Source organism: Podarcis gaigeae (genome assembly GCF_964106915.1).
Source record: "Podarcis gaigeae genome assembly, chromosome: 13".
Classification (NCBI taxonomy): domain Eukaryota; kingdom Metazoa; phylum Chordata; class Lepidosauria; order Squamata; family Lacertidae; genus Podarcis; species Podarcis gaigeae.
The window spans coordinates 16,773,617-16,796,864 of NC_139689.1; the positions used below are offsets into that span (position 1 = coordinate 16,773,617).

At 47.7% G+C, this 23,248-nt stretch overlaps 1 protein-coding gene across 9 annotated transcripts in view; it reads right to left on the bottom strand.

Annotated features, from left to right (window-relative positions):
• The window catches only part of LOC310829179 (uncharacterized protein), a 73,692-nt gene that overhangs the window by 41,830 nt on the left and 8,614 nt on the right, over positions 1 to 23,248 (bottom strand). For 3 of the 9 annotated variants that reach the window (XM_083707370.1, XM_083707372.1, XM_083707369.1), the window contains exons 3-11: positions 23,138 to 23,171; positions 21,635 to 21,930; positions 21,390 to 21,535; positions 19,432 to 19,499; positions 12,800 to 13,023; positions 11,801 to 12,060; positions 11,239 to 11,364; positions 10,925 to 11,066; positions 9,759 to 9,809 (exon numbers count right to left, since the gene is read on the bottom strand). In XM_083707370.1, coding sequence (XP_083563496.1) covers positions 9,759 to 9,809; positions 10,925 to 11,066; positions 11,239 to 11,364; positions 11,801 to 12,060; positions 12,800 to 13,023; positions 19,432 to 19,499; positions 21,390 to 21,535; positions 21,635 to 21,930; positions 23,138 to 23,171 — 1,347 coding nt within the window. Of the gene's footprint in view, positions 1 to 4,940; positions 6,375 to 7,958; positions 8,755 to 8,915; positions 9,038 to 9,758; positions 9,810 to 10,924; positions 11,067 to 11,238; positions 11,365 to 11,800; positions 12,061 to 12,799; positions 13,024 to 19,431; positions 19,500 to 21,389; positions 21,536 to 21,634; positions 21,931 to 23,137; positions 23,172 to 23,248 lie in introns of those variants that run through there. The other 6 variants (XM_083707367.1, XM_083707374.1, XM_083707366.1 and 3 more) reach the window with 6 other exon arrangements.

Below are 23,248 nucleotides of genomic sequence, written 5' to 3' on the forward strand. Positions count from 1 at the left end.
GGAGCTGCCTGAATCCAATAGCGCTTTTATCTTTAGTGGGTGTCCGTTTGACAGTTCCAGCAACACCTCTATCACAAGCGCTGGTCTTGGAGGTTCCGGCGTGGGCACATTCACTACTCCCTGGCCTGGCTGCTGTGCCCTGATGTTGGCAGCCAGGCATTGGCTTTTACTTGCTCCTTGATTTCTTCTTCCTCCTTCCCCCCAACAGTTCCCGCCATCCCTTGCCATTCCTTCCTTTGCGGACAGACTCTGGCAAAGTGACCTGGCTGTTGGCAGAGATAACATCTCTTGGCGCTCTTTCCCTCCTTCTTCCGCCCTTCACTGGTGTTTGAAACTGCGCACGCGCGCGCTGTTCCAAGTTCCATCGGCTCTGCTGGCGGGAAAGGCTGCTCCGGAATCTCTGGAATGCGGAAGTCCTTACAACGTTCCCCCTTTCCTTCCCGCTTTTCCAAAGCTCTTGCCTCCTGGCGCGCTCCTATGGACAGCGCAGATTTAGTCAGCTGATCTATAGACTCCGCCCTAGGCGCCCGGGAAAGTTCATCTTTCACTGCCGGAGAGAGCCCTTCTTCAAACAGCATTTGAATAGGTTCACTCGCAAGGTTCCACCCCAGTCTATGAATCAGCATGGTGAACTCAGTCCAGTACTCACGTACAGATCGGCTCCCCTGTTTACACGCCATTAACTGCCTGCGCACCACCCCCTGCTCAATCTCGCTGGAAAACATCAAGTCCACGGCGCGAAAAAACTTCATTGTGTCCTTTAAGATTTCATTATTGGCTGCCATCAGGGGTCTAACCCAGTCCCTCGCCCCTCCCTCTAGATGGCCAATCATGTACGCCACTCTAGAGTTCTCATCGGGGAAGTCATCAAACAGTAGATTGAGAGCATATTGCATCTCTGTCCTAAAGGCTTGATAGTTCCTGGGATCCCCCCCAAATTTCTGCACCAATCCAGGCACCTTTCTGGCAAGTGGGGTGGTTTTCCCCTTATCCGCATCTTGAGCCCTCCTCTCCTCGAGCCTTGCCGTTTGCAGCGCGAGCTGGACCTCCAACACCCTGTACCTTTCTTCCAGGCTTGGACCTGCTCCAGCTCCAGCTCCTCCGGTTCCAGCTGGTTCGCTCATGATGCCCTCTGCTTGCACAAGCTGCTTTCAAAGACTGTCAGATTGCTGTGATGGGATTATGAGCTGCTTGTGCGTAAAAGCTTGATCCCTCTGGGGTTTGGCTGGTCAACCAAACCGAGGCACTAACGGAGCCCCCAAAGCATGACTCCGTCAGTCGCTGGTAGAATCTGACAGTGGGCGTCTACGGAACTTACGCCAACACAAAAGCTGTTTGACGGACATGCGCCTTCGTGACTCTCTGCGTGACAGTTTCCGGCGAAGGGTGGGAGTTCCTAACGGGGGTCTTGTTACCTCTTCACTATTCTCACTAGAAGTATCCCAGAGCCTCCCCTCCGATTCCCCTTCCGCTGGAACTCCTGCTCTCCCCCTGCTGGTTCCTTCCTCTGCTGCAGAGTCTCTCCTATTCTCCTGGAGCCTCTCCACCACCTGTCCTTCCAATGGCAGTTCCCTGACAAGAAACACTGTAAAATTAATGAGTGATAGAAAAATGGTGGAATGAAATTTTATGGCCTTAGCAGAAATGTTATAAGGAGTTAAGCATATATAAGTATTTTAGTCTTAATGGAAAATAAGGTTAAAAATATGTTGAGATATTTATAATATGATAGAAAATAGAGAAAGATGGAAAGGATTTGCTGAAACAATTAATAGAAGTGGAATACAAAAAGGGAGGTGAGAGGAGGTCGAGGAAACAAGGGAATGAAAGATAGAGTATGGAAAAGGTGTGATGTATGTTTTTAAATTGTTTTTGTTTTGTTTTGTTTAGGGTTAGGGTTAAGATTTTGTTTAGCTTAGTTTAATGTGTTTAGTTTAATGTGTTTAGGTTGTGTTTTGTATTGTTTATATATTGTATTGTATTGCTTGTTTTCTCTTTTGTTTTTTCTCTCGTCTTTTTTTCTTTTCTTTTCCTATTTTGTAATCTTTAAAAGTAATAAATATTATTATTTTTTTAAAAAAGAAATATGAAGCAAGATTGACAATGACCTGAGAATTCTTACAAGGAAAAGGATGGCTATGAAAAGCCCCGCTGGCAGAAGCTGCTCCTGGAAACTGATGGGAATTCACAGTTCTCACAGCAGCAGCCATACTTAGAGAGAAGTGGATCAAATAATATAGCACTCACAGCACTTTATTCTAGTCTAAATATTTTGGCAAGTTTTTTGCTGTTGGGTCCATTAGACATTAGAGATTGGGATGGATATGATCCACCGACAGTCTCCTGGGGGTGTGGCTGTATCATTGTGCGTGGAGAGCAGCTTACTGTGGGGTGCACACTCTCCGTTCCTCATTATTTTTAATATATAGGCTATTCTTGGCAATGGCTGACACCCTTGACAGTTTTTTGGACCCCAAAAATCACTGGGTTGGACACAATGCCATCTTGTAGAGGCCAGTATCCTCCATACTGAGTGTCTTGTTTGAAATGGTCCAAAGCTTATTGTGGTCACATTTCTACTTCCTTGTTCTTTTTCTACATATTTTGGCTATTAATTGTAATGGATGTTGTTCTGTGTGTCCTAAGGGCGCTGAAGGTATTTGTGATTTTTAAAGCCATCAGATTGCTGAAACATTCCAAATTATTCCATATGCGCTAAATGCCTGGCGCTAAAGTAAAGATACTTCCAAATATTCCAACCAGATGGTTGTTTTTCCTTCCCTTTTTCGCGGCTGCAGCTCAAGCGCTGGGCTGGCGCAACCAGGGATGGAAGGATCTGCTGTCAAGACTGAACGGCTGCGAAGATCACGATCCAGCAAAGACTTACCTTCCCTGATGGAGAGGAGCCTGTCCGCCTCGTCCTTGCGACCAACGGCCCTCAGCGCGTCGGCCGCCACCTCGGTGGCGTAAGTTCTGCCGTAATAGCTGAGCAGCAGGTCTCCGAAGCACGACTCATCTGCCTCCTGCAGCGCCTCCTCAGGGATGCGGACGAAATCTTCCTCGAGCCGGATCTCGCGCAGTTTGCGCCGGAACCTCCGCAGCTCGTCGTCATTCAAATGCTGCAGGTCCCATTGCAAGGCGAAAGAGATATGAAGACTGCCCTTGGGGAGGCACCAGGGGGAAAAGTCGCCGCCGCCGCTACTCTGGCGCCCACCACCCTTGAGCCTTCGGGGCCCCTGGAACTTGTGTAGGGGCTCCACCTCCATCTTCGCTTTCTTTCCTCCCGGCCTTTTGTCGGTGGACCTGCCGGCCTCTTTCGCCTTCAACTTCTCGCCTCCTTCCTCCAGGGGCTCCTTCGCCCAGGGGTCTTCGGGGGTCGTGATGGCGCCCCGGCCCAGAGGAAAGTCTCGCCCCGCGGCAGCATCCGAAAGAAGGAAGAAGGAAGCGGGAGACGCCCTCGGGGAAGCGGCTCCTCCGCGGGCGCTTGGCGGGGGCGGAGACTCCCGAGGTTTCCTCCCGCCGAAAAGAGAATCAGCGCCGGACCTGTAAAGGCGAGAACGTGGGAAGGGCCTTCCCGGCGCTCCCAGAAGTCTGGCTGGCTGGCGGGGGGGGGGGGGGAGACACAGCAAAATGCAAACACGCCGCTTCCTTCCAAGTTTGGCTCAACTTCCAGTCGCCACAAGCATCTCCTCTCTCTCCCCGCTGCCAAAAGGAGCACATCCGCCCTTGCTGAACTGCAGGACCCAGAAGGGCAGAAACGAAACCGCCTGGTGAGCAAAGAAAGAGGGTGGAGCGCGCCTCTTTCTCAGCGCGGAAGGGAAGCCCTTGGCCGTCGCCTCTTCCTCGGAGAACAAAAAGTGGCTGCCCACCTGCCGGCTGTGGGATCCCGAAGACCGTCGGCCGGTGCAGGGGCGCAACCAGGGGGGCCTAGATGAAGTAGAACAAGAGAAAGGACTAAATGAACAATCACGTCGGCTTTGCCCCCCTAACAAAGGTCCAACCCCCCAAAAATAATCCTGGCAACGCCCAAGCGCCGGTGCCTGAAGGACCCCCTAGAGGACTTGGAGAAAGACGAGCTGCGGAAGTTCAGGAGGAAACTGAAGGCAATTCCGATGGATGGATGGATGGATGGATGGATGGATGGATGGCGCTGAAGGAGCGGGTGCCACAAACGCACGTGGGCCGGGCCTTCTCCGGCTTCGCCACTACACGGAGGAAGACGCCCGACACCTGACAGCCCAGATCTTCAATGGGATTAACTGCATTATAGGAGCCAGGGCTCCAGGGCCCTTTGCCCCCCCTAAAATATTTGAAGGGGGCCAGGTCCACCTCCGAGGTTGAGAGTCATTGCCATTCAAAGGGTGCGATCTTGTGATCGACTATGTGGGGCAAGGCATACCTGCAGGCCCCCCGCCCCCATATTTCGTTCAAGTTGGTTTCCCTGAGCTGCAGCGACCAGGCACAGGCTCCGGGAAGTGGATTGGACTAGGGATACGAAGGAGAATTTCCCCAAGTTCTCAGGTAGGTCGGACCTGATCAAATTATCTGGATCTGTAGGGAGCTGGTTAGAGGAGGGCTTTCTTCAATATCTAGCGCAGGTGCCGAGAAATCTTGGGTGGACTTCTGTGCATCCCAGACCATTCCTCTCATTTCTTTCAAATAACCAAATTCCCATGAACTGTATCAAAAACTGAGCAAGACTTCTTGGACCAGTTTCCTTTCAGTGAAAGAATATTGGAAGCTTATGCAGGCCTAATGTAAAGGACAGAATGTTATTGGTAAAATATCTTTATTACAAAGTACTTTTATTTACAATGTACAAACTGGAAAGGAGAAATGTTAGGAAGCCTTAAGGCAAAACAACTTCAAGTCTCCACCACCCAGGAAGTTCAGAGGAGGACAGGCTGTCTCTCTCTGGCTTCATCTCCTGGGATTGAAACCTGCTCCTCCTCCCAAGATGTACATCTCCCAGCAGGAGAAAAAGTCCTGTCAGGAAAGTAACATGCACTGAACTGCAGCCTCAGGTGGAACTTTGCTCACCAGAGGCACTGTGCTTAGTGAATGAGACAGCTCTTCTGTGGTATGTCAAACACAAGAGCAGTCAAGTACAACATTCCTAGAGTGGACGTTTACACATGGGGAGGAATGTTTGTCCAGCCAGCAGGTAAACTTCCTCTGCATGTGACTAGAGGTGGTGTGGCCTCACCTGTGCAGGTAACCACAATAGCACAGGGCAGGGCAGTCATCTAACTCTCTCTGACTACTTTAGTTGAAGATGCATCATCTGCATAGCCAAAGATGCCTCCAGCCAAGAGAGTACAAAGGGACTGTCTCCTTATGAGATAGTTTTCAGGTGTATGTTATTTTTCAAAGCTAAGTCTGCCTTCTGGGATCCGATTGTGAACAGAATGTGAGTAAACTCTTTTTATACTTTTATAGAAGACTGTGTCTTGTCTTTTCTTTTATAAGGGAATAAAGGGGGAAATACCAGAACTGCCTTGTGTGGCTCATTGGTATTTTCCTGGAGGTCTGGAAATTGAAGTTCTGTTGGAAAAGGCTAGGGATTTTGTGGGAGAATTCTTAAGAGCTCAATGGGCTAAAATTCACAGTGGGTAGCATGAAGAAGAGGTGGATCTAGTGTGTGGCAGCTGTGAAAAAGTCAAATTCCATGCTAGGGATCATTAGGAAAGGAACTGAACTTAAAACTCTGAATATCATAATACCGTTATGCAAATCCATGGCGCAACCACATTTGGAATACTGTGTACTGTTCTGGTATCCACACCTCAAAAAGGACATCGTAGAGTTGGAAAATGTTCAGAAAAGCGCAAGCAAAATGATTGCAGGGATGCAGCAACTCCCATATGAGAGAGGCTGCAGGGTTTGAGACTGTTTAGAGAAAAGGTAAGAAAGGACATGATAGAAGTTTATAACATGCTTCAGGGTGTGAGCAAAGTGGACAGAGAAATGTTCTTATTCCTTTCTTAGAAAGCAAGAACCAGTGAGCATCCAATGAGTCTGGATGTTGGAAGACGCAGGTCAGATAGAAGTCCTTCACACAGCGCAGAGTTAGGCCATGGAACTCACTTCCACAGGAGACAGTGCTGGTCACCAACTTGGGTGGTTTCAAAAAAGTTACTGGACAACTTCATGGAAGACACAGCTCCTTGCCATGATGGCTGTGCTCTCCCTCCTCAGTCAGAGGCAGAAATGTTTCTGAATAGCAGTTGTTGGAAGCCACAGAAAGGGAGTGAGTTGTTGCACTTGCAGGTTTCGCACAGCCATCTTGTTGGCAGAGGTGAGAACAGGATGCTGGCCTGATCCAGCAGGCTCTTCTCAAGTTCTAAGGCACAGGTTTCAGCATGAACTACTTCCTGGAGGAAGGAAAAAAGGGATCATTGAGTACATGTGTGAAGCTATTAAATACTGTCAGGAAATGAAGGGAAAAGAAGCCCCCAAATTTCTAAAGTGTGGGAAACCTTTGGCCCTCCAAATGTTGCTGAACTACAACTCCCATCATCCTGGGCTCCATTAGCCAAGCTGGCTGGGAGTGATGGGAGTTGGTTCAACAACTTCTGGAGCTTCAACGGTTACCTGCTCCTGCTCTAGAGAATGATCTTCAACTTTGGGCCCCGGATGTTGTTGGTCTACAAGTTCCATCACCCCCAGCCAGCTTAACCTGACCTCAAAGAGGGTGGGAGTTGAAGTTCAGCAACATCAGGGGATCCAAAGTTGAAAAACAGCTCTAGAATGTTCCAAGTGGTGGCCTAGGCATGTAATCCTAAAGTATGACGGTGGGTGCAGGCAAGGGGTTCAGGAAGTTAGAAAGGGCATGTTTTACCTAAAGTGAGAAACACATCCCTAAATTTGCGAGAAGCTTCACTGATGTACCTGTTCCCAGGCAGAGCAAACTGTCCCCTGATCATGTTGTAGCAAAACTCCCCAAACTGGGGAACATAAGACCATGTGAATCAGGGGTAGTCAATATGGTGCCCTCCAGAAGATGCTGGACTACAACTCCCATCTTGCGTGACCATGGGAAATGCTCTTTTGTAAGCCTCAGATCTGAGGGACAAAAGACGAAGGGCTGATCAACACCATTTAAGTGCATAAATTCCTCCAAAGAATCCTGGGAACAGTATTTTATTTAGAGCATGGTGTATTTCAGCCCTGTGAAACTACAGTTCCCAGGATGCTTTGGGGGAAGCCACATGCTCTAAATGTGCATTAAAAATGTGGTGTGGATGCACAACTAGATCCATGTCTTCATATCCCCAACAACATTGCCCCAGAGCAAACAGCTTTTGTATGTACAGCAGTGGTAGCCAACACAGTGCCCTAAATAAACTGCCGGACTACAACTCCCATCATGCCTGATTTTTAGCAGTGCTGGCTGGGACTGATGGGAGCAGCAGTCCAACACCTCTAGGGGATCCATATTCTAGCAAGGCAGCACCTACACTCTGGAACGACTTGCCCATTGACAGCTGTCTTCTTTGTACTATGCTCAGGGCCTGCTAATAAAAAATTTGTTTCGGCAAGCCTACCCAGATACGTAAAGCTGACACGTCTTTTAAGAGGTGATTTTATTTTAAAAATTATATTTTAGCTGCTGATATTATTAACATTTTGAATTTTTTTAAGCTCAACTCATTTTAAACCTCTGACTTTTATTTAAAAATAATATTTTTTGTTTTATACAAATAGCTTAGAGATTTGTTTCTTATAACTGAGCATTACACACATTCTGTTAAATAAAAGAGATAAGCCAACTACTGAAGGGCACCAGGTTGGTTATCCCTGATGTAAGGTTTTTATCCTCTCATCCCCACTGCCCCCATGAAGAGATTATCAATCCACCACTCTGCATTTGCCGGGGGGGGGGGGCTGGGGCAGGTGGCACTCCATTTGCCTTCCACCCTAGCAAGTTCTGTGAGCTGGAATTCCTTTTTTCTTACTCAGTCTCCGAGAGGGAGATGAGCCTCTCTGCCTCAGGCCTGCAGTTGATGGCTCTGAGCACCTCAGCCGCCACCTGCACAGCATCTTCCATGTAGTAACCAAGCAGCAGCATGCTCAGGTCCATGACATCCGCCTTCATTAGCTTCCCTCGAGGGATGTTGCCATAGCCACCCCAATCGCTGAGATTGAGCTTGAACCTCTTGAGTTCATCCTCATCCAGATTCTCCAGGACGGACAGCAGACGTTCTCTGATGGTCCTCACCTTCACTCTGCACTGGCGCCTCCAACAGCAGGGAAAAGCAGACACAAAACAAGAGAAGCTCAGCAAAGGGATATGAGAAGGAACTACATCAGGAGGTGCTGTCACCTTCCATGACTGTGACTGGCACTGAGGGAGGGGAAAGAGGGGTGGCCTGAAGTTGCTTTGAAGTTTAGAGAGCCATCTTTGATCAGTGATTCAAGGTCCGAGCAACACAATGCTGGGATTGGAGCTAAACCACCTCCTGCTCTGAGGGGAGCCTTGCATGCAACCGATATTTAGAGAGATACCCAATTTAGCTTCTGCTGACTTTACACATTTGCATGTTCCTGCTCCTCCAGCAACAGCAGTGCAGCCAATGCCTAAACAGCACCCCCCAACATCTGCTGTCTGCCTGTGGCAGCTGCTGCATTGTCCCTAATAGCAGGACTGGCTTTGTGTGAGGAAAGGGAATGTCAAGCCCTACCTGTTTTCCACACCATGTCCTGAGTCAGTGCTGCTGGAAGCAGCATAGGTCAGAGTGCAGCAACAAGCACCTGGAAAAGAGAGAGAGAAAGTTTATGGACAGGTAGGAAACAAGGAGGGATCACGGGGAAATGATAATCATGGAACGTGAACCAGTAGAGGACCTTCGGGTCTCAAATTACAGCAGCTTTGTGTGTGACACCAAAATTTTGCACACTCACACGCTTCTCACCTTCCATTCTACATCATAGTTGTAGCAGGGGTATAGCGTGGGGGGCCCAGGGGGCCATCGCCCCGGGTGAACAATTTTTTTGGGGCGCAAACCAGGACTGTCGGCAGGGGTCTGCTGCGATACTGCAGGGAGAGAGAGGCCATTCTGCCGGCATTTAAATCCATGAAAACTACCCACAAGGCTCCTGTCCTTGGAAGAATACCACCTTTTTGGACTCTGTGTCACATATGTTACTTGTTAAAGTCTTACACTTGCACTACCCCTTCATAACACAATTTCCAAAGTTGGCTCACAAGGAAAAACAGAGCAACAAACACACACATTAACATGCAATTAGAAAAATAGTTCAACAACTGACACTCAGCTGAAAACTAAGAAGTCCAGGCTGTAAAACATACAGGGAGAAATTAAATGTCACCCTCCGTGACATTTCCTGCTTGCCAAACAGAGCTATCCCTCCCCAACAGCCAAGTACACACACTGCACCCTTTCCGACTATTCTGAGGGTTCCCCTTGACCCTCCAAAGTGCATTTGAGGGAAGTGGCGGGTGAAGGGAGGAAAGCCCAATTGAAGTATCGTGAGCATTTGCACTGGATTCCGTTAGCACACTGGGTGTGCTGAATCCAAGCCAAAGCTGTTTCTACAAAATTTAGCTGCGTGGAAAGAACTTCATCTGGCACCAAAGGAGACTATAAAGCAATGGGGAACCTGCACCGGAAGGCGATTCCCTAACATTACAAAAGTGACTTTTCAGTGGTACTGTATCACCAGCCACTCTGTGCTGCCATTGGGAGGAAGGTGGGATTTAACTACGAGGAAGTAAGTAATTAAAACCTGCAGACCTTGCTCTGAGCTTGAAGGAGAAGACGTCATCTCAGGAGACTTTAACTCTTCTGAAAGAGAACAGGAAAGAGGCAGTCACCTCTAGCAGCACGAGATGCTCATAGAAGTCGGTGGTCCAAAGTAGTGCATCAAAAACTACTTACATGTGGCCTCCAAGCACAGCATCTCCTGAAAATGGGTCTCCCCAATGCAAAAACCTTTATTGACCAGCGCATGAAGGATACTGAGCAGCAGAATAATCTGGCCCATATTAAGAAATTTAGTGCTTGGTACACTTATCTGCCCCCCTCCCACTTTGATTTTCGGGCACCTTATTTGTCTACCTTAACCATTCCAAAACTCAGACGGGCCTTTACACTGGCCAGACTAAATATGTTACCCTCAGCTGTTCTTGAAGGTAGATATCAAAAAATTTCATTCGAGAACCGGCTCTGCCCCTGTGGAGCTGGCTACGTAGAGACTGTGTCACATGTTCTCTTGTCTTGCTCCCTATATAAAGATCTCAGGGACGAGACCATCACGCCACTCCTATCTGCCATCCCGGGCCGCTCTTGTGAAGCCAAATTGTTCTCACTCCTAGCCGACCAGAACAGCTCGACAACAGAGAAGGTTGCCAAATTTATCAAGAGAGCAATGAGACTGTGAGCTGCTATCTGAGTGACATCAGTGTTGTCACCTGGATTCCTCGCCTAGGATCTTATTATTATTATCATTACGTTTTATTATTATTATTTTATTACCTCTGCCAAGTTTTAAGTACTGAGATTATTAATTTATCTGCATCTGGTTATTACCATCTTTCTCCCTGTCCTGACCATCCCTCCGAGGTTATATTTATAATCTTTCAATTTGGCTGGTCTATTCACTTAACCGACCTGGAACAATCTGCCAGAGAAAAGGCTGCCGCCCATGGGACAGAGGGTCATGGATGAATGATAATCCAGCTTCTACCTAGGGTGTTAATAGGTCATAAGATGTTAGGGTAACTATATTTGTAATGTATTTTTGTCGGTGTTTGTCCTTTGATGCTATGGCCTGTCGGCTACGCAAATAAAGTCTATTCATTCATGAAGCAGTCAAAGAGGGAATGTGACTGGGGTGTCATTTTCCATCCTGCCTCCCCAATTATGGTCAAACCTTCCGATCTTCCTCCAATCCAACTCACTTTGTGTCACATGGGCTTCCCAGATGAGTTCATTCTTGGGCTTCTCCATCACACTGAAGTTGAACATGTCTTGCATTTGCTCAGCAGACAGTTCCACGTACTGCTGCATCTTGTCAGCATCCAGATATTGAAACTCCACTTCCTGTGGGGAAGCATGAAACCTCCTTATGTGCAAACAAGGCTTAGCCCAGTCGACCAGTCCAAGGGAGTCAAATTAAAGCGTGATGAGGGATCCTGGTGGAGTCCCTCCCGTTCTCATACTTCACAGCCTTGGCTCTGCCCTAGCAAAGCCTTTCATCATCTTTGTGTCTCACCTTGGGACAGACTCTGACATCATTTGTCTCCACAAAGAAGCGAGAGCCAATCGTCAGAGGCCTCAGGGTCCAGGGGGGTTTGTCTATTCTCTGTGAAGGGCACTGTACTTCATGCTCATGAACCACCTGGGAAAGGCAAAGAAGGGCATCTCTGAGTTATGCAAGAAAGGTAACCAATTTCTGGAAGACTGGATCCCTAACCCTTTCTTGGCTTTGTTGCAGCATGTAAGGCAGGGATGGGGAACCTGCAACCTTCCAGATGTTATGGTTCAGTAATGATGGGTTTTGTAGTCCCAAAACATTTGAAGGGACACAGGATCTCCATCAGTGATATAAAAAAACTAAACCACTTCGGTAGCAGAGACCAAAATATGGGTAGGTAATTTGATGTTGGCTAGCAGTCTGGTAAATTAGTTCAAGCCCAACAAAAGGAGATACAGTTCATAAACCATGACACACCCTGATGCATAATTTTGTATAGCTACTCTGTCAGGCTTCCTATGGTCAAGCAAAAGATCCAGGACGTCTGGAATACCAATCAGAGTTGGAGAATCCTGGTTACCTTTGTGATGGAATGGTCATTGGGCAGAAGGTACAGGTGGAATGTTGGTGGCTGGAATTGAACCATTTGATAGAGCAGTGCCACAGTGTGCACTATTATCTTCCACTTAAACCATGACCATGATGTTTTCAAAATGGCTCCACGTGGAGAGAAGTTTGGGTTTTCCAACACAACATGATATGGCCCCACTCTGTCTGGCTTCTCTAGACTCATGCCGCCTTCCACAAAATGTGCAATGAGGACTTGGGAACCATCTTTACCTGGAAAGGAGCAAAAGAAAAAAAAACCAGACATGTTACAAGTGGGAAACTGGAGCCGTCCACCAGGAACTGGAGTCAAGAGCAGGTCAGCAATAAAACACCCAGTGTCAGCGAAGTCAACCCTTTATTCAAAGAAAGAAGGCCAGCCCAGGAAGCCAAGCCTACTGAGCACTGCAACTCATTCCAGTACATCTAGCCCCTATGAGGCTGTTCCCTAAGGCTCTTTCTCCCCCAGGTCCTTCCCAAAGCGATCTTAGATTACATCACCATGTCTGTATTTGACCTGCCTTCTTCATACTACTTCTGATTCTGGGAGACGAGTGGAGAAGAAAGCTGGTCACATCAGGAGGGGAGACTCCCTGGCTTCTCAGCGGCCTGCCTCACATCTGTCTCCTGGTCCCCTTCCTCTCCAGTCTCCACTTCTGCCCCCAATTCTGCACTGCTCTCGGTCACAGCCTCTTCCTGCTCACTAAACCCTGTTCCCTCTCCAACCTCCAACACCATCTCCTCCCAGTCTGCTCCCTCTGCTCCCTCGTCATTGTCCCACCAGCACTCTCCTGGCTCTGAGCCTTCTTCCCCTGGGGGTTCCCTTGGGGGTTCCCCAACTGGTGCCTCCCACCACTCCTCTGCAGCCAGCCTGTGCATGACCTCCCATGAGTTTGGATGACAAAGCTCATCACTGCACCCTTCCTGTTACATGCAATATTTATTTTGTTGCAAGCTTTTTTACCTGTCATACCTGCAAGACACAAGAAGTGAGGGAAGTGAACTGCTGCCACAGCCTCTGCTGGATCTGCTTCAATGTTGATCAAAGGCCCAGCAACAACCCACTTCTTCGTGTTCTGTTTGGCCAGGTGCTTAGACCATGAATCAAAGTGGTAGGTGATGGTCACAGCTCCTCTCACCTCAAATATGACATCAGTATAAAAGCAAAGGAAGGATCCAGCCTCCGTGAAACACAGTCTGAATGCCACAAAGTAGAAAATGGAAAGCGAAATGGATTAAACACCAGCTGAACACCCTCTGCATCCCCCATGATGGGAAGCAATCCCCACCCCAATAATATTTGACCATAAAATCTCAAAGAAACAATAAAATGGGTTAGAGCACGGTTCTGATCAGTGTTATTCTTCTAGAAAGAGATGCTGGAACTCACCATGAACGCTTCCCTTCTTCTCTTATAATGGCCATGGCGCCCACCTGAGAGGTGCTGGAACTCAGTTCTGGTGAGGTCCAGATGAAAAAAGCCCTGGAGCTGATAATGCCAAGGTTTCAAGTTTGATCCCTGCATGGGGCAGCTGCATATTCTGGCATTGCAGAGGGTTGTACTATATGACCCTCAGGATCCCTTCCAACAATCCTATGATTCTAGGAAGAGACCTACGCACACTTAAACCCCTATGGAAAGCAGGGTGTAAAAGAGTGAAATGGAGATGTGGAATATTAACCCCAAGATCACAACTGAAAAGTGGAAAACCATGAGCTCTTTGTGTGAGACATTTAAAATGCAGTCGAACCAACAATTTGTGTTTTGCTAGATAGGCGCATGAAAGGGTTTTCCCGTAAACTTGCTAGCAAGTGTTACCATAAAGAAGCAATGCAGAAGCAAGAAGAAGCAGCTAAGCCAGCTGCTGCTGGCTGGAAAGCCAGACAGGATGTTTGTGACTGTTACCATGGCAATAAAGGGGCAGTCCATTCTCCTTATTGAGCACCGGATGTGAGCTCAGTGTGTGTCATATGACCTGTACAGGATGTACATGGGTGGAGTTTGAGAGGTTTCTCTCTGTTGTTCAAAGAGTGCAGACATCTTTAACTGTATGGCTGCTAAAGACAGGAATAAAAGCATGTAGATACATTTCTGAGTCTGATTCCCCTCCCTGGGGATATGCAGGGAGGGAGAAGCAGTGGTGTGTTTTTCTCACAGTCTGGGAAAAATCGCCGATACGGACCTCATCTGTTGTTCCTGCCGGGAGTCGCAGGAGGGAGGTCAAAAGGAATTCAGCCGGTGCCTGGACAGATAGGCACATCCCTCTGACCGAGGCAGAATTTCAACATTGGTAGCAGAGCTGCTGGTTTCTCCGATCCATGGAAGTCTGCAAAGATAGTAGCAAAGCTGCTGGTTTCTCCGATCCATGGAAGCCTGAAGCAAGAGGCTGTTTCTCTGCAGCCAGAAGCTGACCAGAAGAAGCTGACAGCCAAGCCACGGAGCCCAAGGTATGAGATTTCCGGGCTTAAAAGTGCGAATGCAGATTGATTCATTCTCTGCTTCAAAGGAGCAGCGTTTTGGAAAAACAGCTCTGAGTGAAAGAGGCCTGCATTCCAGGGATTCTTGTGGTTTCCTGTCCAAGGAAAGGAATGCACTGTTGCTAAGCAACGCCGGCCAGTTACACGAGAGGGCTGGAAGTCAGGCTATGCCTCAGAGAGGCAAAAACAACCTATGTTTTGACTTAGGCTCTCACGAACCCTTGGAAGGAACTTTCCACACAGCCAGTGTTAGAGCTGCCAGGTGCCCAAGAGTGTAAACAAGTCAGCTATTGGATTTTAGAGGCTTGTGTTTGAAAGTTAAGGCAAAGGACTTAAAATGGATGCCAAGAAGGGGGGAGGTTTGCCTTCTCCACCCCTCCTGACCAATGACAATTATGCATCTTGGTCTATTAAGATGAAGGCCTTGCTGCAGAATCAAAGACTGTTTGGGGTGATTGAGAACCCCATCCCTGCAGCACCAACGCGTGCTTGGGAGTCACAGGATGTGAAGGCCATTACGGCTATAATTCTGTGTGTGTCAGACTCTCAGCTTATCCATATACAAGCTTTAGAGCACGCGAAAGAGGTTTGGGACACACTGAGAAGGACACATCAGAGAGATGCAGGTTCTTCAGCGTTGCTGTATTTTGAAAAGCTGACCAACCTGTGGCTTGCGCCTGATGGAGATGTTCAAGCGCACCTGACGGAAATGAAATATCTGCGCCAACAGATGGTGGAACGCAATTTCCGTCTGGAGGAGGAAGTGTTTTGCTTCATGGTGATAAACAGCCTTAATCGGACTTACAAAACCGTTGCCAGTCAGCTTGGGTCCCTCCCAGCGAATGAATTGACTTCGGAGAGGGTCTATGCCGTCGTTCTGAACGAACAGGACAGACTTGCTGCCCTGGAGGTAAAGGACAGGGGGAGAGAAGAACGGAGTTCTAACACCCCCCACTGCTGTTGCTACTGGAGAAAATGCTGTAGCTTTGAACGTTGTCCGATGTTACAATTGTGGACAGACTGGGCATCTTCAGCGGAACTGCAAGAAGCCACGTCAGAACAAAGGTGCCAAGGGAAGCTCCACAAAGTCTGAGGCATCAGGCAGAAGTCATGCCAAGTCACAGGCGAAGCCTGCAAAGGTTATGATGTCGCTAAAAGCCACACCAGAAGTGGGGAATTCTTTCGTTTTAGACACAGGGTGTACGGTTCACATGACCCATCGCAGGGATCTATTTTCGTCGTTTAAGAAGCAAAGCTTTGTTGTACAACAAGCCAACGGTCAGGAGCTAGAAGCGACCGGAATTGGAACTGTGTATCTTAAAAGTCTGAACTTGACTATAAACAATGTTTATTTGGTTCCAGAGTTGAAGTACAATCTGCTCAGCGTTTCGCAGATTGCCAAGAAGGGACTAAAACTGTCCTATGATGATGAATGCTGCGAGATCTACAAAGATGGAGAGCTGTATCTTTCTGCCAAAGAGAAAGATGGACTGTATTTGTTGACTTTTGATCAAAGTGATTACATGAAATGTAATTCTAACATGATCTCTTTTGCAGGTGTAGCCAAGAAGAACGCCAAGCAGGTCACCTCGAGGGTCGACAGGGCATTTCAGCGCGTGTATGCTGATGTGATTGGTCCTCTATCACCATCTAGAGGCAATGCAAAGTATTACCTAATATGTGTTGATTCTTTCACAGGTTTTGTCTGGATTTATCTTTTGGAGAGACCAAAAGACGCCTTAGAAAGGTTTAAAGAGTTTTGTGACAAGTTAAAAATATGCATGATGCTGACATAGATTGTCTTTGCACAGATGAGAAGCCAATTTTTCTCTTACAGGATTTCCAGAGATTCCTGAAGAAGAAAGGGATAAGACACAAAATAGCTGCTTCCGAAGAAGCTTGGAAGAGATGTGTCTGTGTTAGGGTGAACAAAGAATTGCAAAAGGGAATGGAAGCGCAATTGCTTAGTTCACATCTGCCACATGAGTATTGGGCTGAGTCGCTAATGTCGTTTTGTTATACGTGGTTGAGAAAGTTTTCAAAAGAGTTGGGAAGTTCTCCTTTTGAGAAACTGTTCCACAGAAAACCTTCTGTTGCCCATTTCAAGGTTTTTGGGTCTCATGTGAGGACAGAAGCTCCGGGTGGAGTAAAGAATGCCAGAGGCATTTTTGTGGGTTATGAAAAGGGTCTCTACAGAGTAATTTTGTCTGAATCTGGTAAGGTGATTCTCACAAAATTTCTAGAGAGTGCTCCTGAACAGGAGAGAGTGATTGCTCACACATTTCCCACAGGAGATGCTGCTGCTGCTGATGATGATGATGATGTTGATTTTATTGAATTCAGTAGTACAGATGATGACAGCGATAGCTCAGACAGCTCAGTTGTAACAGTCATTGAGAGGAAGCCTCACATAATGACTAAAACCTCAGAAGAGGAGGATGAACCACTGTTTACAATTGGTACTGGTTCTCCAAAGAGTCCAAAGGCTGAACCAGAAAGCAAAGAAGAGCAGCACCTCTTACATAGGTCTGAGAGAGCAACGAAGGGTGTACCACCCAAGAGGTATTCAAAAGAGTTTGCCAACCTAGCTATTGCATGTGTTGCTGTTGTAAACGACCAAGGTCAAATTGAAGCTGTGTCTGAGTCAGAGACAAAAGCACAACAGAGAGTTGCTAACCAAGGTAATGCAGATGCACTCATTCCTTGGAAGTCACACAACCAGAGAGGTACATTGGTAAAACCAGTGGCGGGTAGTTCCAAGGGTGGAACTGAAACAACAGGGGAGTGTTATACATATAACAACTGTTTGTTTTCTTCTCTGGATCAAGCATTGCACGCTGCACGCATTGATTCTTTAGGGGGAGTATGTTACCATAAAGAAGCAATGCAGAAGCAAGAAGAAGCAGCTAAGCCAGCTGCTGCTGGCTGGAAAGCCAGACAGGATGTTTGTGACTGTTACCATGGCAATAAAGGGGCAGTCCATTCTCCTTATTGAGCACCGGATGTGAGCTCAGTGTGTGTCATATGACCTGTACAGGATGTACATGGGTGGAGTTTGAGAGGTTTCTCTCTGTTGTTCAAAGAGTGCAGACATCTTTAACTGTATGGCTGCTAAAGACAGGAATAAAAGCATGTAGATACATTTCTGTCTGAGTCTGATTCCCCTCCCTGGGGATATGCAGGGAGGGAGAAGCAGTGGTGTGTTTTTCTCACAGTCTGGGAAAAATCGCCGATACGGACCTCATCTGTTGTTCCTGCCGGGAGTCGCAGGAGGGAGGTCAAAAGGAATTCAGCCGGTGCCTGGACAGATAGGCACATCCCTCTGACCGAGGCAGAATTTCAACATAAATTTTCCCGTAAACTTGCTAGCAAGAGCTCTGTGAGAACATCCCCTTGTGCCCAGGCAGGAAGTGGGCAAAGGTATATCTCCTCCTCTCTGCCTGGGCACACCTCCTTTCTGCTCTTCTCCATGTGCCTGCAATGTTGCAAGATCTGATAAGTCTGAGCTCCTTTATTTAAAGAGTAGAAAAACCTTTTCTCCAAACTTACAGATTTCACTTTCCTCATAATCTGCTTTGGCTTAGACATCATTTTGTGATGCTACGCCCATTCCTCAGAGGATGGGGGATATAAACAATTGGATTTAAGCAACACCAATGTTGAATCGTAATGTTTTCCCAGCTCTGTTCCTGAGAACCCAAGAATGCAATGTGCAAGTGACAGATTGTCAGGATGCTGTCAGCAACGCGCAGCTGTTGCCCAGAAAATTATCGTAACAAGGGAATATTTCTTACCATCCTTTTTTATTCAATATTTACAGAGAGAGGCTATACCACCCAGTCTCTTCAATAATGGAGTTGTCCCAAGTGAATCTCCACATATCCCGTCTCTCCCTCTTCCTCATTCGTCACTTCTATTGGTGGTGTCTTTGAGCTCTTAGCTCTCCTACTTTAAAGGCTCACTGGGTTCTGGAAGATGGAGCATCTGGAATGCTTTCCAATGACAACATGTTAGCTGTGTTGTCAGGGACGCAGCGGGAGCGCAGGGAGAGGAGGAGATGGAGAGCGAGGGGGAGCAATCCGAGGGCAGCGTAGGAGAAGATGACAGTAGCCCGAGAGATTCCATGAGCCTCTCCAGTGAATTGGAAGATTCACAGAAGGGGGCGCCGGTGGCCAGGGCAAGGGGGGCCCCAAGGGGGACACCCCAGAAGCAAGGGGCCAGCGGGGACTCCCAGAGCAGCAGTTGGAAATCAGGACCAGCTTCCCCACCAGAGCGTAGTGGGGGGGAGGAGTCCCAGGTATCGGGGCCAGCGTATTCACCACCAGCGAGAGAAGATGAGTCTGGATTGACCACGCCTCCATCGGAGAGCGGGGGAACGGTCAAGAGGAAGGTTGCCGGTTGGGCGCGCGCGCCAAGTTCAAATGTACAGGCGAGCGGCACAGCAGGTAGCCCGGATAGGGAGCCAGGTCCTAAAGCCCGCCGGAAGGAGGGGCAAGAATCAGGGGGGTCAGCGTCAGAAGAGTCCAGAAAGGATGAAACCCCAGCGGGCAGGAGGGCCCAGAGGAGGAAGGAGCTAAGGAAGAGGTGGAGCAAGGCTAGAGTCTTAAACTGGTGTGGAAGGGGAGGCGATTCAGACGGAGCTTCGCCAGTCTAGGGTTTAAGACATAGAGCTGCACGCTGCGGCTTTGAAATGGAAACTGAACGTCAATAAAGACTTTTGTATACAACTACAGCCGGGCGTTGGTCCTCTGTGAGCTGGGACCTAGGGGCGGCTCTGACATGTGTGTTGCTCTCCCATGATTTTCCAACTTTTCCTCTCATCTGACTCTGAGCTGTGACCTCCCTCAAACCCCTGTTCTAAATCTATACTGTCTTCCTCTTCCTCCTCCCTGGATGCTTCGGGGGGGGGGGGAGACGGTCTCCCCCCCACTCCTCCTCTGCCCAGTCCCTGACACAGATGTAGTTTGGGAACGTTTTAGAGAGCACCACCACATGTGATGATTGTGAAACCTTCATATACCAAATGTGCTCTGCTGAACACTTCTCTGAAACCCCAAAAGATATTCAATGTAGATAACTTTCCCTTAAAGGAGAAAGCTTTGAAAATCTGAGAGAGACATTGCTCACCTGTATCTTTCACAACTCATTTCTGAGTCCAAAAACACCTCTGGTCTGATTGTTTCTGGAAGATCCTGCTACAAAATAATTTATCATTAATATGACCGCCATACCCCTTTGCCACCTGAAAGCAGGACATTCCTGTCTGTTTCTAACACCCATACGACCACATCAAGGAGCACTGCTTGAGGTCAAACCCACAAATACAGACCACTAATGGCTCTTTTTGGGGACGCAGGTGGCGCTGTGGGTTAAAGCCTCAGCGTCTAGGACTTGCCGATCGAAAGGTCGGCGGTTCGAATCCCTGCGGCGGGGTGCGCTCCCGCTGCTCGGTCCCAGCGCCTGCCAACCTAGCAGTTCGAAAGCACCTCTGGGTGCAGGTAGATAAATAGGGACCGCTTACCAGCGGGAAGGTAAACGGCGTTTCCGTGTGCGGCTCTGGCTCGCCAGAGCAGCGATGTCACGCTGGCCACGTGACCCGGAAGTGTCTCCGGACAGCGCTGGCCCCTGGCCTCTTAAGTGAGATGGGCGCACAACCCCAGAGTCTGTCAAGACTGGCCTGTACGGGCAGGGGTACCTTTACCTTTACCTTAATGGCTCTTTTAGAGCTACTTTCTTCTACATTCATTTTGGCCATAGTAGTTCTCACTCAGGTCTGACAGTTTCTTATGAAAGGTTTTTTCTTTCACCTCAGTGGCATTCTCCCTGTTCCTTACAGAGAGACCCTGCACAGGTTTCTCCCTATTAACGTTTAGGGATCTTCCTCCTTCTGTTTCACTTTAGACAGATCACACTAACACACACGGCCCAAATGAGTATCCTGAAAACTCTCTCTTGGCAGCCATTCTCCCTCCTCTCAACTGGAATAACAGTTGGAACAGAATGGAATGCCTCTCTCATGTGACCCACACTCAACCAATCACATGAGAGATACAGTGAAAGGAAAAGAAAATGTAAGAAAACATTCTCATTCCAGGAAATGGGAATGCACTGCCACAGAATAAGTCTTCAAAGAGGCTCTAGTCTGTGTTCAGTCAGACTCATTCTGCCAACTTCCTTGTAGTCACCCTCTCACACGCTTATTCATTACCAGCTCCATAGAGAACCAGGCGGCTGGTCTGGCTCCAGTTTCTGAGCAGGGACACTCAGGAGTAATCTGTCTGGTTGTGTCTTGCAGATTTGGAATGAAATGTCTCAACAGCAGTTGTTTAAAATCACCGTATTTTTCACTCCATAAGACACACTTTTTTCCTCCTAAAAAGTAAGGGGAAATGTCTGTGCGTCTTATGGAGTGAATGCGTGGTCCCTGGAGCCGAATTGCCTAGGGGCAAAAAGCAATTTGTGCTTTTTTTTTTTTTAGAAAGAGGGAAGGGAGTGTTGAAACAAAGCAGATGAGCAGCTGATCAGCAAGCGATCGGGTGAGGAGATAAGGGACTCTAGTGATAAAGGAGGGAGGTAAAAGCACATGGATCCTCAGGATTTTTGCATTGGGTCACCCCAAATTCTCCATCAGATCACATAGCATGTCCATGGCTACAGCCTGCACCAAAAAAACCACACAGCCACTGTTTTGTGGGGCCGCAATGGCACAAAAATGTGGGTACTAAGCACGGATCCACATGGATCCTTAGGATTTTTGCATTGGGCTACCCCAAACTCACCGTCAAATCACATATCATGTCTGTGGCCACAGCATGAACCACAAAAATCATACATCCACTGTTTCGTTCAGAATATTTTTTTTCTTGTTTTCCTCCTCCTAGGTGCGTCTTATGGTCAGGTGCATCTTATGGAGCGAAAAATACGGTACTTTGTTTTTTGTTTTTTTTACCCCAAGTGTCCAGAAAAATCTGTCAAAATCTTTCTACAATTCCTACTTTTAGTTAAGTATTTTTATTCATTTACTTGACTGGGGGGAGGGCAGCTGCCCCCTCCCCCGGTCTGGGCCTATGTGTTCAGCCACTTACCTCACAGGGACACAGATTACACACAACACTTTCCCCACAAACTGCTCGGTTTTCCATCTTGCTTCTTCTTCCTTCCTCTACAAATAGGGGGGATTCTGACTTCAGCCCTGAGGGGCCTGTCTCCTGGACCAATTCTTTACCCAAGCCTGTAAAAGACAATTCTTTACCTGACATGACTGTTGCAAGGAGGAGGAAGGTAGTTGAACTGTCCTTGAAATTCAGAAAGTACTCTAAGTCAAACTCACCATGGACTGCCACTAGAAGAATCTTAATAGATCCTGGATGTTTCCTTTCTACTTGTTTCAGGAACCAGCAACAAGTTGCCTCCCCCCTTTCCTGGACCATATTCAGCAGTTTTTGACTTTTCTCTTTGGAGTCTTCCTCTGCTTTCTGAAAGTCCCAGTATTCTTTCTGTGTGATAATATAGCCATAGCTTAATTCACGTAAGAAGAATTCTAGGTCCTTTTCAATAATTTCAAGTAATTCTTTTCTTCCCTTGCAGACTATTTCATCACCAGTGAAAACGACTCCTTTCATGGACCTGTGGCAAAAACATTGATTTTATTTTAGACATTGTTGTGGGGAGAATTAGAACCTGATTAGGATACAAGCTGGGGCTTAAGTTTTCCACCTCTGGTATACTGCCTTCACTGATCCTCTGAGCATGCTGAGATCTGCTTTTCTTTGCAACCTGGAAAACATGCTGATTTATTCCACACTGGGGGAGAAGCATGATGTAATTTGCCATCCTTTTTAATGGCCAAGGATATACTCAAACCAGTCCGCTGCCTCTCTTGTCCATACTTTTCCATCTTCCTGAGAAAGGAAGATGCAGCAGCTGTGCCTCCCCCTCTCCCCTCGGGACTATTATATTATTATTATTATTATTATTATTATTATTATTATTATTATTATTATTATTATTATCCAGCTGATTGGTCTTGGCTGTCAGGTCCAGCTCTGCCTCCTCTTTCAGGTAAGGCAGCCTCCTTTCCACCAGCAGAAGGAAAAAGCCACTTCATCTCAGGTTGCCTCATCCATCCCAGCCTGGCTCAGCCCCCCTGGTCCCAGCATCGCCCCCACCCACAGCAGGGCAAGGGGTTTCCCTGCCATTGATGCTCATTGCTGGCGGGGCTGCTGAGAAGGAATGAAGGCAGGAGGGAAAGAAAGGAGAGAAGTGACTTTCCCCTGTGTTTTCACACACACACCCTTAGCAAACTACAATTTCTGGGGAAACACCCATTTGATTTGCCTCAGTCCATAAAATGTCTGGGGCCAGCCCTGCATACAAAGCATGCTCTATGATAATACGCAGAAGTTTGAATTCAGAGTATTATGGTTTGGATGTGATGTCATGTGGTGAGAGAAAGCCTGATGGGTTCTGTCACAACAGCAGGGAGGGCCTGAAGGGGTCCACCACAGCAGCCCATTGGGGCCAGTCGAAGCCTTGAGTGTAGCCAGGATTTATTTTAGGGGGCAGGCTTTATGTTGGGGGGCAGAACTGAGTTCTCTTGGACACAACTGATCAATTAGTTAAGGTTTTTTTTATTTACTTGATGGGGGGGCAGCTGGCCCTCTGCCTACTCCCATGGTCACGGGCACAGAATATTGAGGGGACCCAACCCGCTCCTTGAAATTTGGGGGGTTGTGAGTCCCCCGTCCCCCTTGCTTATCATCGAATCCCTTAGCACCATTCGTTCTAGCAACACAGTTGCCCATCCTGCAAAGAGAATTGTGTTGGGACTTACCACACTTTTCTCTTTCTTTCATTGGTCTGCATACCTGTAGGCAGGTAAGGGAGAGGTCAAAATTGGCTGCTTTATTCCCCCTCCCCCTGCCCCCCAAACAGTCTTTTTCTA